Here is a 19,315-nt window from a genome sequence, read left to right as displayed (position 1 = left end):
TTTTACATCCTGTTACTCTGTATTGGACAGTCCCAGGGTTATTTTGCAACTTGGGTGCACAGATATACTAACACATATTTTGTTAACTTGTCTGAACTTAGATTATTCCCAATTTTTTTCAACAGTATTAAAAAAGTGGAAAACTTTATAAATTCAATTAATATTTATTCCAAGTTTTGAATAAATGACCTTGAATAAAAATGGCATTCAATTCATATTTCATAATAATGAATAATATTCCTGTCTGGTCATATTTACTCATAGAATCTTGGAGCTTTTAATAACTGCTGCCTGTTGTCTAAACTGTGGTATTTTAATTCTAGAGTATACAAACTTGATAAGACAACGCTGTTTTTAGGATCAAGTCATAAATATGGGTGTAAGGACTTGTTGGAATTTAAACCCTGCAGTTCAGTCACCTTCTGTGGGCTTATTGGTCACGAGTTCCTGTAGAAATAAGTCCTTTCATTTATGCCCTGCCCCCTTCTCACTTCTTTACAGTCAGTGTCTCTAGCAGGTGATCTGTAAATCTGGTGGCACCTCCTGTGTGCTTCCTGTGAAAAAGATCTCTGCTGGTTATTTGAACACTGGCAGAGACTTGTTGAACACTCAGCTAGACAGATATAGCAGCAGCTGGAGAAACAGTATCCTAAACGGGCACCACAGTATTCAGTCTTTTAGACTTCTCTGCTGTACCATTGCTCTTCAAGATCTTTCTGGATAAAAAGACCAACAGGACAAAATGGAGATTACACTTGAAAATGACAAAAACAGCTCCTCAAACTTTGAGTACAAGGGTGCTCACCAGGCATTCAGGGACCGCTGGAAAGGGACAGATGACACCATGTGTCGCCACAGCATGTCCTTTCACCTACACCACACACTGAGGAGTGAGTTCTTTGCCAGCTACCTGTACCTGCTAGAGAAGGTTCCACTGGGTAAGATGGGTCATAGAAATGTACTAAAATTTTTTCTTGAATGTTGATTTCATGACAGGTGTGATGTGTTCTTCTCTTCTTTTCATACCCATGTTTTGCCAAAGTCAGGTTGCTGAAATAGCTAAAATAACAAAAGGTTGTTCTTACTGCACCTCAGGGCACATTATAGACTCCTTCGGATAATGCTGATCCTTATTCTTAGACGGTTACTCGTAAATATTGATTTGTATGATTTTAAATCCTGTATCACCACCACTGCACTTACCTAGAATGCCAGGATTTACCTCTAACTATGGCTTGTTCTCAGATTTAGTTAACTTATGTCTTTCCAATGGTTCAATGGTAACTTTATTGCCCCCAATGGGAAATTGATTTGCAGTATGTCCATACACAAAAACACACACACACACACACACACACGAAAAAAGGATGTTGTAGTTGCTAAACGTAGCCAGCAAAACTACTTCTTAATTTTCGGAAAAACATTTAATGATTTGGACTGTGTACCCACTTCCTGTTTTATTTTGATATCACTCAGCTTAAGTTGACATCAAGTTTTTATTGAGTTGCTGCAATTTCCTGCCTTATCTGTGTCCATATATATATATATATATATAATTGATATGAAATTCTCACTTGATGTTGATAACAACACAATCAGTCCATGCATGCAAAGAACTCCAAAGAATGTCCATAAATCAAGTTATGTTTAATAATGTGAATGTGAATAATAGTGAACACTGAACACAAAGGACATGGAACGTCATGACACCAACTGAAATCTATCAGGAATTGGAAAGCAATCCTGTCACTTAGTGCAAATTAATATCAGCTGGTTTTGTCCCAATAGCTGGCCTATCAAATAATGTCTCATTACCAAGGTTTCGCACAAGAAACATCTCATGATGGGTAAAACTAATAAGCTCTCTCAAGACCTTTGCAACTTAAAAAACATACTGGCATTAATTAAAAAAAGAATTTCTGAACTACCAAAGGTTCCAGTCAGCACTGCTGTGGCCATAACCCAGAAGTAGAAAAAACATAATTTCACCATAAACTGGGCATGACTAGGTGCTCCCCACGAGATTTCAGAGAGATGAATGAAAATAATTATTAGAATAGTTGTCACAGACCCAAGGACCTTACAAAAAGACCTGGAACCAGCAGGCACAATTGTTTAAAAAGAAAAACAATAAGTAATGAACTCTACCACCATGGCCTGTATGCACCAGACTCCATTGCTGAAGAAAAAGCATGTTGAAGCGCATTTAAGGTTTTTTGACCAACATTTAAACAAGGCTGTGAAATACTAGGAGAATATATTCTAGTCAGATGGGACCAAAATTGAATTCTTTGGATACCATAATGGTTGGAAGTCAAACAGCACTGCATATTAGCCCAAAACACCATACTGAGATGTAGGGCTGGGCCATATTATACCGTTCACGGTAATACCGGTATAATGTTAGGCAACGATAGGAAAATGAAATATATAGAATATGAGTAAAGCGCGCATGCGCAGTGCCATTGTTTTCATACGCACATGGCCGATTGTTGAGTGAAACAGATGAACCAGAATTGGTTTGTAAAAATGGTGCAACTTCAGTGATGTGGAACTGGTTTGGTGTTTGTCCGTCAGATACACGACAAAGCACATTTTTTTGCAGAACATGCAAGCGGCCGTCGTTATTGTCGTATTTGTCGGACTAAGATGCTCTTAAATCTGGGAGTAATCTGGGTCCTAAACGCCGTATGCTTCAGGTCAAACGAACACTGCAGCATCACCGAGAGTTAAAAACTGTCTAAATTCTTTCATCTTTAATAAAACGATCAGCATTGCTGCTTTACCAGGTGTAACTATGAAGTTTAACTTCCAGGCATCCATGAAAACAAAATGTATTACATTTAACGGAGTTAGAAGTTAGCAGGAAGCTAGCGGAAGTTAGCTCGCTAGTTTCGCTAGTTACCTAAGCATGATATAGCATGTTCTGACTGAGAGATTTCTGAAAAAAATCAAACGTACAGCTCTGCTATCACTTCCAACATAAATGAAGACAGGAAACGAAACAGCAGTGACGTTTGTAGGGTTACTGAAGTTGGGCTAGCTAGTATATAATTATATGCTACGTGCTCGCTAGCGACACAGCTATGTTAGCATAACATAAACAGTGAATCTGGAGGACGAACACTAACACTTTTCCACTTATAAAAGTTAACGTGAAGGTTCTTCATGGTTAGAGACAAATGCAATCGCATGGCAGGATGCTGTAAACGGACCAAAGTTCAGTCAGGAGAACAACTGAGATAATCCATCCACAATACGAGGTTAGTCATTAATATACTGCAACAACATGGGAATAGAGCAGCTGCCAGAGAATTCAACATTAAGGAATCAATGGTACAGAAATGGAGGAAGCAAGAAGAATGAGTTTAATAAAGTTTGATTTATCTGACTGCTTTGTTTCACTTAATGTGCCTTATAATCCCGTGCACCTTATGGTCTGAAAAATACGTACTGCACACTGCAGTTTAATGTTGCAAAGCACCTCTTTTTAACTTCAGTGGATATTATACATGGTTATGCTCAGGATATGTCAGCCCATTTCTACTGAAAATGCCTTTTGGTTAAACTTTCAGCAAGGAATTTGCATTTGCACTGTTACATTTTTATAAAGCTTTAATGTACATAAAAACCAGCTTCTTGTTTAAGTGAAAATAAATGGAAGGTTGTCTTTTTGCGCTAGTAATGTTGTGGAGTTGTATTTTGTCTCGCATCAATTATATCGTCAGTTATATCGTTATCGCAAATTTTCAAATATATATCGTGATAAATATTTTTGGCCATATCGCCCTGCTCTACTGAGATGAAAGTTTGGAGTTGGGAACATGGTGTGGGGCTGTTTTTCAGCATATGGCACTGGCATGCCTCATTTTACTGAATGAAAGATTAAAGGAAAAATGTACCGAGACATTATTGATAAAAATCTGCTGCCATCTAACAAGATGATGAAGATGAAATATGGGTAGATGTTTCAGCAAGATAATGATCTCAAACACAGAGGCATGTAAGCTCTCTATTAGCTTCAGAGAAAGAAAATAAAGCTGCTAGAATAGCGCAGCCTGCCCGGAGTACAGTTGAAAGTCTTGGAAAGAACTTGAACAGAGTTCACAGAAGGTGCCCACTGAACCTAAAGGCTTTGAAGACCGAGGAAAAATGGGCCACAATCACACCTGAGCAATACGTGCGAGTAGTTCCTCCATACGGGAGGTGTTTTGAAGTTGTCATCACCACAAAAGGCTTCTGTACAAGGTATTAAATAAATTAAAATAAGGGTGTTCAATATTTTTTTCCCTGTGCGATTTTTCATTGTTACACACAACTTGATTTATGGACATCTATGTTTTAATTTCTTTATTACTGCAGTCAAGTGTTCTAGCCATTCTCAAGATGTTTTTCTTGCTTTCTCAGATTATCTGAGATTATTGCTTTGGCATTCACCTTCATAGGCTTCTTCCTTATGTGTTTTGGACTAGTTCACCTTTTTGTTTTTGTTTCTGATAACTGTTTTGTTGACTTAGTAACTGAAAGCACGTGTCTGACTTCATAAATCTCTTATTTTGGACTGACTAACTGACTGTCTACATATGGGTCTTCTCCCTACTTAACCATTGCAGTACATCTTTTTGCAACTCTGACAATCACCTTTATGGTCAGAGATGCTTTATAGCAGGGGTCTCAAACTCACGGCACGGGGACCACTTGCTGCCCACGTCACCCCTACTTGTAGTGACGTGAAGAAATATAATGCAATTTGGCCCTTGAAGTTCCTTTTTTTTGATAGGGAGGATTTGTTTGTTGTTGAGTTCAATGTTAAAATAAATTCTTTAAAAAGCAAAAAATGATTTAATATGAAAGCAGTATGAGCAGAGAGTACAAACATGTTGAGGGATTGGCTGTGTCAGTTCATTAATGGAGATATTTGTAAAGAAAACAATTTTCACTAGCAGTCAAAAACTAATGTGTCTGATTTTTTATTTTGCTAAATACAAAAAAGGTTATAGCAGAAATGCTGCCATGTGTCTTACCAGAAAGAGAGTACCAGTTTGTTTATTTGGTAGTTCAATAAAGGGCTTCAGTTAAAGAGTGAGAAAAAAATATATATATTTGCGCTCATGTTTGCAGTTTTGCCTTGTTATACAACATAAAAAAAAAAAAAAAAGGCAAAACACTACATTTTCAGAAATATTTTCGTGTGTTTGTTTGTTTTTTGTATTACTTGAGCACTAACGTAGCCCTCCAATGAGATGACACTGCCAGCAGTGGCCCACAGCTCATTTAAGTTTGCTTTTTAGGCTTCAGGCTTTATGGGAGAAACCCCTTAAAGATAAATTTCCCCTATGACTGATTAGTGCAGTTGTATAGTTTGCAGGACATGCAGTGTGCACTATAACAATAGCTCTTTTTCCTTTGTTATGTTTTTTATATAGTCTAAATAGATGTTTAGTGACTGTATAACCAGAATAGTCATTTATTTGCACTAAATTTAATTGCATTAATTGCATTACAATACAAAATGTTATATTTACTTATTTATTTAGGTCAGTGCATGTTAATGAACATAAATGTAAAAAAAAATTACATGAATGTAAACATACCAGATTATAGCCAAGGGCTAATTTCCATCTGTTGTCCTTAAGCATAAAAATAGACATAATAATTCATAAAAATTCATCATTCATTCATAATAAAAACTCCATCACCAAACTTACACATACACACCATTCTGTTCCCAAATAAAACATTAAAACTATACAACTCATACATGATCACACACTTGATTTGTCCATAACCAGTTTTTAACCTTTGCCTTAAACAAATTGAATTTCGAGCATTCTCTAATGGGTTGAGGAAGACTGTTCCACAGATGGCCTCCCTCTACAGAGAGGACGTTCTGCCCAAATGCTGTCCGTCTGTGGGGTATAAACAAGTCTCCTCGGATTGTAGCTCGAGTGGTCCTGTCTGAGCTACCAAATACTTAAACATTCTCACATGTGCATGTTCATGACATTGTGTCCCATTGTGTGAATGCAACTTAAACATGTAAAATTATATATATATATATTATATAAAAGATTTTAAGTTCCCTTTATTCTATATAGATTAAGTAGCCCTTTTCCTACTTTTGCTACCTTATTTCCTAAAAGGTTGACACAGCAGATGGAATACATATGTAATTTGGCACTATTTAAATGTATTAACTTATTTATTTTATATCAGATGCCATTTGTAATGAAATAGACGAAGTTATCACAACATGTGTACATACATTGAATCCATCCTACCTTGTATCAGAAAGTTCAGTCTGGTGTGGTAATGATGTGATATGATATTTTGGGATATTTTCTTGGCACACTTTGGGCCCCTAGTATCAAGTGAGCATTGATTAAATTCTATACCTTAATATCCAAACCGGACCCATCTTCTAACAGCTGCTTTCAGCAGATTAATGCACCATGTCAAAAATCTCTGACAATCTCAGCCTGGTTTCTTGAACATAAAATTGAGTTAATTGTATTTAAATGACCTCTACAATTAACAGATTTCAATCCAAAAGGGCACCTTTGGCATGTGGCAGAATGGGAAATGCCTCATTGCTCCCTCGTGGCAGCTGACAAATGTGCAGCAACTCCGTGATGCTATCATGCCAAAATGGATCAAAAGCTCTGATATTTTCAACATCTTGTAAAATCTTCTAATTAAGGTAAAGGCATACGGGGGCAACCTAGTAAAAGCAAGGTGTGCCTAATAAAGTGGACAGAGTACAACTCTTTCCTTAGATAGAAAGGTGATGTGGATATTTTCATGTAATGGTCACACTAGAGTTGCTGCATACACCTCCAGTATATTGCACTTCGCCTTTCACTAAAAGATAAAAAGCATGTGAATCCCTTTTAAACAACAACAAACAACACCACTGTTCAATAAACTGTGGTGTTACCTGCACATTTCTGCTTCCAGCCTATCTGAAAGACTTATACTATTAGCAAACAGAAATTCCTGGTAATGTTACTTGAAATAAAAAAATAAAATTACTCATTGACTACAAGAAAGGATCCGAGATCAACAGGGCCCTAAAAGTCTTCATCAGGAACTCAATAGGGATGTGGCAAACAACAGTGAGAACATAAAGAATTTTGATGGAGAATTTATATAAAATGCCTTCTTATCATTGTGTTAGTTTCCCAAGCAGCTACAGAAAATATATAGGCGACATTGCCTATATATGGCCAAATGTACTCCCCATCTGTCTTAGTATGCATATGAACCTGAGATCCCATTTTTAATCCACGGGATTGAATATGATGTTGGTCCAGCTACAACAGATTCAACTCTCCTAGGAAGGCTTTCCACAATGTTTAGAGGAGTGTGTTGGAAGTGTTGGAACAGGAAGGGACGGATCCACAAATGGGATCATATTATTGTCTGAATTATCTATGCTGAAGTATTAAGAGTTCCTTTCACTGCATCTAAGGAGCTTGTCTCCTGAAAAAGAACCCCACATCGTAATCCCCCCTCTACCAAACTTTAGGGTTGGCACAGTCCACCCAAGCAAGTACCGTTCTCCTAGCAACCACCAAACCCAGACTCAGCCATCAGACTGCTCTGCTCTTTTATACACCTGCGGCCATGGATGTGACTGAAAAACTTGACTTTAATGATTTGGATTGATGAGTGAATAGATATGGCAATATAGGTTGTTGCCATATCTATTGCTTAAGGGGGTTCTCCAAATTCAAATTCCAGAGGTCACTTGACTTTAAGCAGCAAATACAGCTGATATCAGTGTAACCAGACAGGAATTTTGTCCGTAATTGTGGCTTAGATGAAGACTTGATTGGATTTGATGAGCAATTGGTTGTAAGTCCTGGTAATTCCTAATGTTTTCAACAACTTAGCCTTTCTCCCAAGTGCTGAACCATATGTGTAATGAGATATTTATTAACAGAAACAAAGTAAAATTTCTTTTGTAGCTTTGTTTTTATACCATTAAACAGTTACAGGATAGCGATTTGTTAGTGTTAATGCTAGTGAGTGAATTGACATATATGAATCATTAATGGTTAGTACATTCATATAAAAAGTGTCATTGGAAGCACTGCAGTGCATTAACAGTTTAAATAATAGCTAATCATCTCCAGAGTGCACTCATGTCTATCATGAGATCATGGGCTGAACAGCAGCAACAGGAGATCTTGAGCTGTAGGTCATTCTAGCTCAAACGTGTCTTATTTTCTTACCGTCCATTTGATACAAGGACCATTAATGGAATGACATATCAAACACAAGAGCACTTACTCATGTCAGACAGTGCTATGCCGTCTGATCTACCATCAGGCGGCTGCAGTCAGGTCATTTACTAACAGCGTGACAGATTAATCCTCATACCTTGTATCATTTAAGCAAGTATTCTGTTACACAGAAAGTCCAAGATCAGCTTCTAATGAGCTGGTGCACTTTCAAGGTGTGAGGTAGATGTACAGTTTGATTGGCAGACAAGTGTGCTATCAAGCTGTCTTCAGGTCTTCTCCGTTCTTCTCGACATTTCTATACTTACACTTCCCCTGAAAGCTGTCCTGAGGGATAACATGACAAGTAAACACCAGTTGTAGGTGCTTTGATCAAAGCTGGTACTGTGAGAAAAATGTTAGGTCATAACCACATTTGTCTCCTTTTACATCTTATTTTAGTGAGCCTGGCCAGGTGCAGCATGATTAAGCCACCGTGTCATGAATCATGCTATTAGTTATCAAACTGACACATTGCCCTCAGCCTCCTCCCCGAAACAACTTGTTATGAAGTCAGTGACAAGAAATATGTTCATTTATTACAGAAATTATTTGCAGCTCAGTAGAGCTGAAGTAGTGGAAGTTTGGGATAGTTTAAAAAGCGAATTATAAAGTTTCTTGAAAGGCAATATCGAAATTTCAACACTGTATACATTTCTATTATCAGCCTCCCAGTAATAAAACTTATTCGTTTTAAACATTTGTAAATTCACAACAGTAACTTGAATCAACCACAGGGTTATCATGTACCATATAACAGCTGAGCTGAGTGTAGGAATACTACACCGCATCCCTATTTATAGTAGTGATCAAATTATCATTCTACATTTCCTATGGGACTGAAACCATCTTCATACAGAGCAGTCTGGTGTCATCTTTGTAATGCTTCGGAAAAACTCAAACCAGTCAAAAATAATCATATCAAACTAATTGATCATTATTTAAAACAGACATCATTCTTATAAATTCATATCTGGTAAACTTCTTAACACTTTCCCACTATAGCTCATTACATGCGTTGATGTAACGTGTTGTCACATTGTAATACATGGGTTATCGCTATAGCATAATTTTGCGAAATGGTGAAGTCTAAAAACTAACACAAGTTTGAAGTCTGAAGTGGTGGCAATGACATTCTCACTCACCCTCAACCAAGGGCACAAACACCTCAGAGGGTGCTTCCACAGTAACCACACGTTACATGAAAAGATTAGGTACTCTGAAAGAACTGAGTGGATATAATAGATTTTTGCAGAACACAATTTAATATTAGTGGATAAGCGTTACAATACAGAAACTAGGAATAAGCACTGGCAATGTTTATAATTTACTAGCATCAGCTCTTGTTGTGAGGTGTTGATGTTAACTATAGCGCCACTGAACTATATTTAGAGTGAAATACCATGCCTATTTTGTGCCTGATGCGGTTGTGACAGTTGCTGCTAAAAATGGGGAAAGCTGTGAGTGTAGTTCCAGAACTTTTTCTCTGTCCTGCAGCTCTGCCCTGCACCCTTATCCCAAATGTTTAAATGTTTAATCTCACATAATTCTGGTTCTCAATAATATTCGTATCTCATACAGAATACAAGACACATTAAAGGAGGAGTCTTGTGACTGTCATTGAATAGTAATAAACAGTCTGTGTAGTTGGTCAATTGTGTTCAAATGACGTTCTGGGTTTTATGATAGGTCACCCGGTATGTTTGTCCTTGTGTTCTAACAGTGAAGCTGTTCCCAGTCACCTGTGAGTACATCAAAGGAGAGAAACAGTTCTACTACAGAGCTCAGAAGTTCTACGAGGATGTTCCTGCCTCAGAGGAGGGCATGATGGGAGATTTCGTAGAAATATCCAATGTTGATCTGGAAGGTTCCCTTCAGTTTTTGAAGAGGTTCGTGGTAAGTCAAAAGTTAGTACCTCACATTCAATTAATAGAATCCAGGCAAAAACAAATCTGGGAAATTTTCACGCATGCTGGTCACTACAGTGGGCAGCTAGTCAAAGGCTGTATTCTTGTATTTGTGTGAGTGTTGTTGGTATACTTGAACATAAACCACCCCATTGGACTCTGATGTGTCACTCCATACCCTGCCACCCACTGATCGTTTAATGTTACTATGATGTGTTTCATTGTAATTATTGTTATTTAACCCTGTCATGCATGAATTATGACAGCCTCTGTCAGGATTTTTTTTAAAGTATTTTTATTCATCTTTTCATACCTAAAGATGAATAAAAATAGCTTTTAAGCTTTAAAGTATATGCTTTGCATGCACTTTGTCATAGTTTCTGCATATTGTCCTGTAGTATATCAATTTGCAATGTAGCTCTTAGTGTACATGCCAGAATCTATTTTTGGTGAGAAATTTGTCATCCTTATTGTACAAAACAAATTATTGTTTCATGATGATGGCGCCTCAGTGCAAATTCTAATTATACTGGAGTCGTGATGGCAGCCTCATAAACACCCACACAGAGTGAGCTGAGCCAACAGCTGGTAATCACTTTGTACTATGGTATTTTTATTTATTTATTTTTTAAAAACAGCGCTAACTTCTGTACAGTGGACAAGGAAAGGATTTCTTTAATGTTCTGGGTTTGTCTGTGTGTGTGTTGCTGCTGTAGACAGGGGAGTCAGGCTACATGCCCTTTATTTACAAACTCCTAAGACTGCTTAAAAGGAACTACAAACAATTAGGAGGCATCCTTTCTCTAGCAGTAATATAACCATATAAAATTATAATGCTCAAAAAGCATAAAGAAAATGGGAAATTGGGATAGCAATTTAAACATTAATGTACACAGTGGACTGAAGATATTGAAAACACTGTGAATTTTCACATTCTATATCAATTTCAACTTGGCAGAGATAGGGTTAATGATTTATTCTATTTCAAACAGGCCAATGAAACTGGGAGCCAATTTTTTGGACTCCTGTTGAGCTAGTTAATAGGTATGCCCTCATTGTCATCTGTTGTGATTTTATTTTGAAAGGATGCTTCCTGTTATGCTGCGGAGTATATGCGAGAGTTCAATAAACAAAGTCACCTTTTGGTGTGAATGCTCCGGTAAAAGCCGATGCCCCACGTGTGATTATTCCTCCGTCTAGATAATAAGTATCTTCAATATTCATGCAGATTCTGCTAGAAGACCCGTCTCTGCTAACAACTCCATACAGAGCGCAATGTTCATAGGAGGGGACATCTGAGGGTACAGTGAGCTCACCTTCAGTGGCTGGGAATGAGGTGACTCCTAGCCAAGCCATGCTTCAAAGGTTAATAGGCCCATAGCAGCAGAGGTCATGGTGTTGTGGGCGTATTCTACCCACACCAGCTTGGAGTGCCATATTGACAGGTTGGAGGAGACATTGCACTGAAGAGGGACCTCAGTCTAAAACTCCCATACACGAGAGCTGAACTGGAGCCACTAGTTAGAGATGATGTCAGAAGGAATGCTGTGGAGTCTGAATGCGTCCACCAGGCTATGGTGGACTCAGGTTTTATGCAGACCCTGCCCCACCAAACCCTGGTTTGGCCTGGGGCATTGCTGGAGGCAGAGTGGGTGGAGGTTAGATGTGTGCATGGGGACAGCCACAAATATCCCATAGTGCCGCTTCAGCCAATTCTCCTATTAGCAGCAAACTGTCGGAGTGGGAGACTAGGCACAGCACAGTATAGAAAGAGTGCCTGGTATTCCAGTGGGCAATCAACAATGCTCCTTCATTATTACCTCCTGGGCTGCCTTTTCACCCTGTGTTCGGATGGGTGATGGAACTGCAGTGCCTCCGTCGCATGAAGGATGCCAATGTCCGGATCACCTGGTGGCATCTGGCTCTCCACCAGGTGGTCCATAGGCCAGGGATGGAGATGGTTGTCACTGATTTCCTCTCCTGCTCGGCTAGGCCTAGATGGCTCTCCATCGATGGGGGTATGGGTGGCTTGTGGCTTAGCTGCAGGGGGGTAGGGGGGGGATGAATGGCTTCAGGGTGTGGTGTTCGGGGAGGGCTCTCACACACATAACCTGCATCATCTGATTATGTCTCCCCATTGTGTGTGGCGTAAAGCAGGAGGATCATTATTCTCTTCCAAAGTCTCTTCCCTGGCTGTGAACAGCTTCTGTTTACACCTGACGTTTCCATTAAAAAAGAGTGTGGCAGGAAAAGATTTAGAACGCATCCAGATTAAAGAGAGCTACATAAGTGCACAGCAGTATGGCAGTAATTCACTGAAACCAAGAAGCTTCCTGTAACAGAGCTCCTGTGGGCCCCCATACTTTCCTACAATCATAAACTGGGGTCCCTGATGTGGAGGGGTTGTAGTGAGGTCAGAATACCAAATGAAGAGGAAGAAAACCAGCACAAGTCAAGTGAGGTGACTTTTTATTCCCTTGTGTTAAAGTTCATTGCTTTGTTACCCTAAGGAACTGGGGTTGATTTGTTTGGTACTTTTGAGCATGAAAGCTTGACACCTGGTAACGTAAAACATAAAGTATAGAACTTTTTATGATTTAGACATGATAATAATGCACTACTAGAAGAACAAGAAAGATTTAAGCATCTTTTTGTTTTCTGTAAAATTGAAAATCTCATTTTATGACTACATTTGCTTTATAGACAGTCTGCATTTTCCTAACTTTAAACTCTAAGTATCCTTTAAAATGAATTTGATTAAAGTTATATGAGTCTATCCTTTCTTTTTCTTTCTTTTTAACAACAGGGGCCCGGTAGTGCGGGCACACAGTGTGCTCTGGATTGTGGCTGTGGGATCGGGCGGGTAGCCAAAGGTGTGCTCCTTCCCGTGTTTGAGAAACTGGAGATGGCAGACATGATGGAGCACTTCCTGCTCCATGCACATGAGGAGTACCTGGGTGACGATGCTGACCGTATTGAGACCTACTACTGCTACAATCTGCAAGAATTCACACCTCCACAAAACAAGTATGATGTCATATGGATGCAGTGGGTGGCATGTAAGTATGAAGGTTATCTATACACTCTGCTCATGAAAGATCAGGTGTATTGATATATTTGAATTTTCATCTATTGTACAATGATGCTTCAAATTGTATACTTATGAAGATACAGTATACTCTTAAGTACCTCATTATACTTATACTTTTAGACTTAGAGGTACAATGGCTTGTCACTTAACTGCTGTCCTCTAAGTTACTGCCCATGTACCCTTGACAGAAAGCACTTATACCCTCGGCACTTTATCTACCTTATCTTTGGCTGATACAAAATACAGATACAAAATGAAACTTTTCCAAATATTTTGCATGCTGTTGTAATTCTGCAAACTTGTTGATGCATTTTGCACTTTTTCAAACAGAAAATCCTAAAATTCTTTAAAAGAATGTTCCGAGGTTCTATTTTTATATTTGTGCTTATGAATTATTCTGATCTCATATTGTTTTCCTTATATATTATGTATCTCTAGTTTATTTTAGATAACTTTAGGTTTATTAGTTCCCTTTGGCATCCCCTTTCTGTCCTTTTAGTCTCATATCTGTATTTTGTAGTTTAGTGTCATTCATGTTAAGTTTGCCATGTCTCCATATTTTTTTACTTTTTGTCTGCATCAAGCTCACATTGTCCTAGTCTCTCAGTGTTTGTGCGTCCTGATTTACTTTGATAGTCCCCTGTCTCGTGTGCTTTATGTCCCCCCATCTCGTTATGTCTAATTTGTTACTGCTGTGTATCACAGTGTCTCTGCTCCCCTAATCACCCTCCTGTATGAATATATTGTGTCGGTCTCCCTTTGTCCTTGAGCGTCAGCTCATTTTGCCTAATGTGTCCGAGCTCCTCGTACCTCATAGTATGTTTCCCAGTTTATTTTGTGTAATTTGAAGTTTTCAGTTCCTTTTGTATTTCATGTCTAGCTTTTTGTTAATGAATTATCTTCTTAATAAACGACGTGACTTTTGTTAAGATTATTCTGACTCAAGGTTTTTGCATTTGGGTGAAATCACAGTCACTGGACTTCCATAGTTCTATTGGGGGACTTGATGATTTCTGCAGTGACTAATAAATCAGTTAGAAGTAACTATTTTTCCTGTCTTTCCCTTTAGGCCACCTAACAGACAAGGACCTGATGAACTTCTTGTTTCGCTGCAAAAAGAGTCTGCGTCCAAATGGTGTTATCATAATCAAGGATAATATGGCTAGGCAAGGCTGCAAGCTGGACCCCATCGATAGCAGCATTAGCCGCCACCTGGACATCATGAAGACCATCATTGCCAAGGCTGGACTGGAGGTGCTGGCTGTTGAGAGACAGGGAGGCTTCCCAGAGGTCATTATGCCTGTCTGGATGATTGCTATGAAATAGAAGAGACAATTTTAGTGCAAACAGCTTAAGCTTGTGGTTTGCTTTGATAACACAAAGGAAAATTCAGCTCATAGCTGAGTTCACTTGATATTTCAGGATTTTTTCTGCTGTTTTGCTGAAAAGCAGAACAACATAGCTAGAAATCTTAGCAGTGTAATCCATCTATAAATGTTGAAAAAGCAATGTGGACAGCATGATGGCAACCAAGGGGATTTTATGGAGACTGGGGCTTTTTTTTTTCTTAAGGCCACAGTATACACACACAGTATAAGACAGCATCCTGTATGTCAGCAGATTCATACTTTTATCTCTTTATATCTTTATGACATCAATGATCTTGATCTTGTGGTTCAGACTAGTTTTGAACTAAATCAAACATCAACACCAAATATGAATCATGTAAGATTTAATAACAAAACGTTGCACAAACTTGTAATATATATCTGGATACATTGTCTGGAAAATGGCATATTATTTTTGTTAATAATATGTTATTTTTGTTGCATGCAGTGGATGGATACAGATACCATGCCATTTCAATTGGTTTTGCTAAGGTGTAAACTAACTTTTAAAAGCTTTGTTTAGAAAACTTGACAGCAAACAGCTGGGATGGTTCAGTATGTCATCATACTGTGTATTCTGGGAATGCTTAACAGTTAAGAAGTACGGTGGCCCCCTAGAGACAAAGCACGTACAAACTCCAAAACACGTACAAACTGCTCCATGATGCTAGGGGCAGTGTTTAGCTTGATTTGCAAAATAAATGGCAAGTTTGTTGCAAACACAGGGCGTTGGATACCGGCGGGAAACACCTGCAAGGATAGAACAACCACGCTTTATAAGAAAGGTAATATGCAAACTGTTGTTTGTTTAATTTGTTTTTAATTACTATGAACGCTTAGCTTAATGTGGAGTCAAATCTGACGTTAACTAACAGTCAGTGTGCTTTGCTCAGAGAGAAGCTCAACACTGCCCCTATTGTGCTGGAACTCTTCTGTTGTGTTTTGGAATTTGTACTTGCTTCTGAGTTTGTACTTGCTTTGTCTCTAGGGGCCACCATAAAGAAGCACTGGCAGAACTAGAAAATGCTGTAGAGGTCAGACACCTAGCTTGGGCAAGCCGATTCCTCAGAACAATTTTTAACTTTTTAGCTAAGCTAACCTTATCATAGTTTCAGTCCAGTCAAAGCTAACGGTTTGCATAAAGTAATATTATAAATGTAGAGCAGTATGCCATTCAAAACAGCACCAAACTAGAATGTTTCCACAAAGTGGAAAATTACAAATGAATCACATCCCAACTGGGAGTATTTTAATTTCTCAGTTTAATTAGTCATTGTGATCTGCGTGTAAAACAGGGATGACAGATCTCTGTCTGAAATTACATAGACTCTTACAGCATATGTTGGCATGTTTATAGAGCTGATGTGGAGACAGTTTAGTCGTTTTTTGGGGAAAAATAATAATAGATATTAATTTTAAAAAAGCAAAAAAACAAGCACACCCAAAGATTGCAACTCCCCCCAAAGGGCAAGGGTAATACTAAAACTTGGATATTTCATGCTGATGTTAGCATTGGTCCCCAATAATGACATCTGTATTGGTTTCATACATCATTTGTGCTGATGTCAACATTGTTAACATGGAAATCTAGTGTAATATACTCATTTTTTCTGTTGTATTGTATTGTTGCAGACTTTCGAGAGTTCCCTCAAGTGATCCTATTTTATAGATGCTAGTTGTTTTTTCTGTATAGGAAGGGCTCATCTGTGTAGTTTCTTGACAAACAGTTTCAATGGAAGGAGGCAGAATCAGATAAGCTCTCCAAATCTCGATCATAGTTATTTATTTCTGAATATCACCACAGATCTTGTCTGGCTGGACTGACTGTAATCTGCTTGCAAACTGCAAGACATTTACAGTCCTTTTATTTTAGACCTCCTCTCTTTGTTAAAATCCTTATTAAAAATAATAAACTGAATTCATTTTTATAACCAAATCTGGGCAAACACACTAGAGTTCTCTAGGAAGTACAAAATTTATCAAACACAACCACTAAAACCATTTTTCTTCTGTTCAGTGTGCAGTCAGTTGTAAATACTTTTGCCTTTGTGTATTTTTAAAAAAATAAATTATCATGTAATATTGCAGATCAATAGATGTGTCATGTTTTCCATGCTTTTATCGAATCATACTGTATATTTGTTTTGATATGAAAACTAGTTTTAGCTGGACCATTTTTGTAAAAGAAAACGTCAAATTGAAAGCTAACAGTAGCTTAGCCAACAGACTAATAGTAGAAGCAGCACATTGTTTTAAACTAATGATTTTCAGCTGGGCCCTTGAGGTGAATGTGGGGGTTATTTCCTGATTTTGACAGACAGTGCCTGTTTTCATATCTGCCCTGGCTTCATTTCAGGCCTGTCAGATGTTGTCTGCTTAAGACACATCCAGGAGTCACCACAAATATTTAATATTTGTGTGTGCAAGCGCTCAACAGGAGTGGTACAGAGCTGGGCCATCCAGAGATTTTTATGAAAGAATAGTTTGTCAACAAAGGTTGGCACTGAGAAAGTACAAAATCATTAAAGCGTTCAAGGGGCAATGGCATGAGATGAACTCTGTAGCATGTTTCTCTCGTCAGAATGACTCTTTTAAGATGTGAATATAGACCAAACACATTTTCCACATCCTGTATGAATTAAATATCTAAAATACCACAAAGTTAAACTTGGAGGTATTTTTTCTTTCCCCTAGCAAATAGCAGCCAAATGTGCTGTCACCTTTTCACGAGTGGTTAGCGTCGCTCACAGTCAAAGCGATCATTTCTAATACCGCTCAATGTCCTCTGTAGCCACTCGGCAGCAGTTTGAATACATTAGTTGGAGTAACACTAATTTGTCCAGTCACATCAACAGTGCAGAGCTTTGGGCTTGAATGCAGGCTGAGAGCATGTTAGGAAGACAGAGAGCACAGTTGGATGCAATAACTGCATTCAGGGCAACATAAGCTAACTTGATGGGAATGATTCAATACTGCACTGCCCAAAGAAAATATGAAATTATTGTAACGCAGTTTGTAGTAACAATAAACCTGGGCTCTCGTGATTGTCCAGTGATGCACAGACAAGAGATTGTCCAGTTTTGTTAATTTAAACCTTTGTTGTTATTTAAAGCAACACGAATACATAATTCTGTCTATGGGACACACACACACACACACACACACACACACACACAAAACAACTAAAAGATTTATTAAAACCTAGCACTAGCTTGTAGTCCAATAACCACCTTGGTGGGGTTCTTCTTAGTCTAGTCTAGACTAGTATTACTGACAGCTCAAAAACTCGAGTTCATCTATTGCACATCTAATCTAGAACATTTAGAATAACTAATTAACCTAACTAGCATCTTTTTTTTTCTTTTTTACCTGGAGGAAACCAAAACAGGCACAAACAAAACTTGCACGCTCAGAAGATTTAATCAAGAACTGTCTTTCTGTGAGGAAACAGTCCTTCCCCGCCCCACCAGAAAATAGACTTTATATAAAAGAAGACAAATGGTTTTGGACTCTTTTATTGGACCCTTTGATTTTTAAATAGGCTGATTCTTATATAGTGCTTTTCTACTCCACTTGAGCAATCAAAGCACTTTATACAACATGAACTTTTTTCCACTTAAGTTCTTGCTACCTAACATTTACACTCCAATGTATCCATCATAGAGCAACTTGTGTCTTGCTCAAGGATACTTTGACATGCAGACTGGAGCAACCACTAACCTTCTGATTAGTAGATGACCCGCTTTATCTCCCGAACTACAACCACCCACAAACCCTAAGACACATTTGTTTGTTTGTTTGTTCTAATTTATTTCGATCATGTAAACAATATGCAAAGTCCATCGAGCAGAAAAAAGAAGAGAAAAAATGCTATACAAAATAAAGCTAATACATTTCAACATTGCGTCAGCTGTGCACACTTATTTAATCCCACCCCTTTACCATAAGTTATCGATCAATATTTAATCAGCCTCCTTACTGATATAATCTGCAGTAATATTAACGAACATATGTCTGATATAATATATACATCATCATAAAATTCCTAAACAGAGGTATTCACTGAATATCAACATTTTCCCTTTCTTCATAACCCTTTTTAAACAGTTTTATGTTTGGGCATTGCTTCAACTCAACACTCTGTTTGACAATTTCAATAACTTCCTTTTCATCAATGGCTGTGAGAAACATTGAATAAGGATTTCATAAAGCCTTTATGTTAAAGATTTGGCTGCTGCCCAACTGTTTTTCTTTTCTTTCTTTCTTTTTGTATTTAGTTATTAGCTAATGCTAGCAAAAGAAATGTATATGGTCACACATCTAGTTCTAAGTAAAAGATTAATATGATACTAGAATCTCACTCACCAAAACTGAAGCACAAACATGTCCACATAGAAGCCCTAAAATGTATCATATCATTTATTTAAAATGCTCTAAAAGTTGCTGAAGGCACAAAGAGTGCCTTTTTAGTGACTTAAATTAGCAGAGAAGACCTAGCCAACGGGTGCCGATTACAGTGATCTGTGTTGGTACACTTTCACTGACAATAAGAATCCTCTCTTTGGGCCATTTTATTTAATATTTTCATTTTACCAGAACAAAGTTATTTGGTTACTATGATTTCTCACTTTGTGGGAGGGTCAA

At 38.0% G+C, this 19,315-nt stretch overlaps 1 protein-coding gene across 1 annotated transcript; it reads left to right on the top strand.

The window, feature by feature from the left end:
- Positions 1 to 601: 601 nt before the first annotated feature.
- Positions 602 to 17,323, top strand: ntmt2 (N-terminal Xaa-Pro-Lys N-methyltransferase). The gene is made up of 4 exons (XM_086269898.1): positions 602 to 938; positions 10,009 to 10,181; positions 12,999 to 13,251; positions 14,353 to 17,323. The coding sequence occupies exons 1-4, from the start codon at positions 743 to 745 to the stop codon at positions 14,607 to 14,609; spliced, it is 879 nt and encodes a 292-aa protein (XP_086126024.1). The 5' UTR covers positions 602 to 742; the 3' UTR covers positions 14,610 to 17,323.
- Positions 17,324 to 19,315: the final 1,992 nt, after the last annotated feature.

The sequence above is a fragment of the Aulonocara sp. 'chitande type north' Nkhata Bay genome, linkage group LG17, assembly GCF_057382095.1.
Source record: "Aulonocara sp. 'chitande type north' Nkhata Bay isolate Kocher_YH1m ecotype deep benthic linkage group LG17, A_spYH_male_GT1.1, whole genome shotgun sequence".
In the NCBI taxonomy this organism is placed as follows: domain Eukaryota; kingdom Metazoa; phylum Chordata; class Actinopteri; order Cichliformes; family Cichlidae; genus Aulonocara; species Aulonocara sp. 'chitande type north' Nkhata Bay.
Note: the sequence above shows the minus strand (reverse complement) of the source record. Positions and strands in the feature narration are given on the sequence as shown.

Coding starts and splice junctions, on each gene's coding strand:
- ntmt2 (XM_086269898.1), top strand. CDS start 743: ATGGAGATTACACTTGAAAATGACAAAAACAGCTCCTCAAACTTTGAG. Junction 939..10,008: donor GCTAGAGAAGGTTCCACTGG/GTAAGATGGGTC, acceptor GTGTTCTAACAG/TGAAGCTGTTCCCAGTCACC. Junction 10,182..12,998: donor AGTTTTTGAAGAGGTTCGTG/GTAAGTCAAAAG, acceptor TTTTAACAACAG/GGGCCCGGTAGTGCGGGCAC.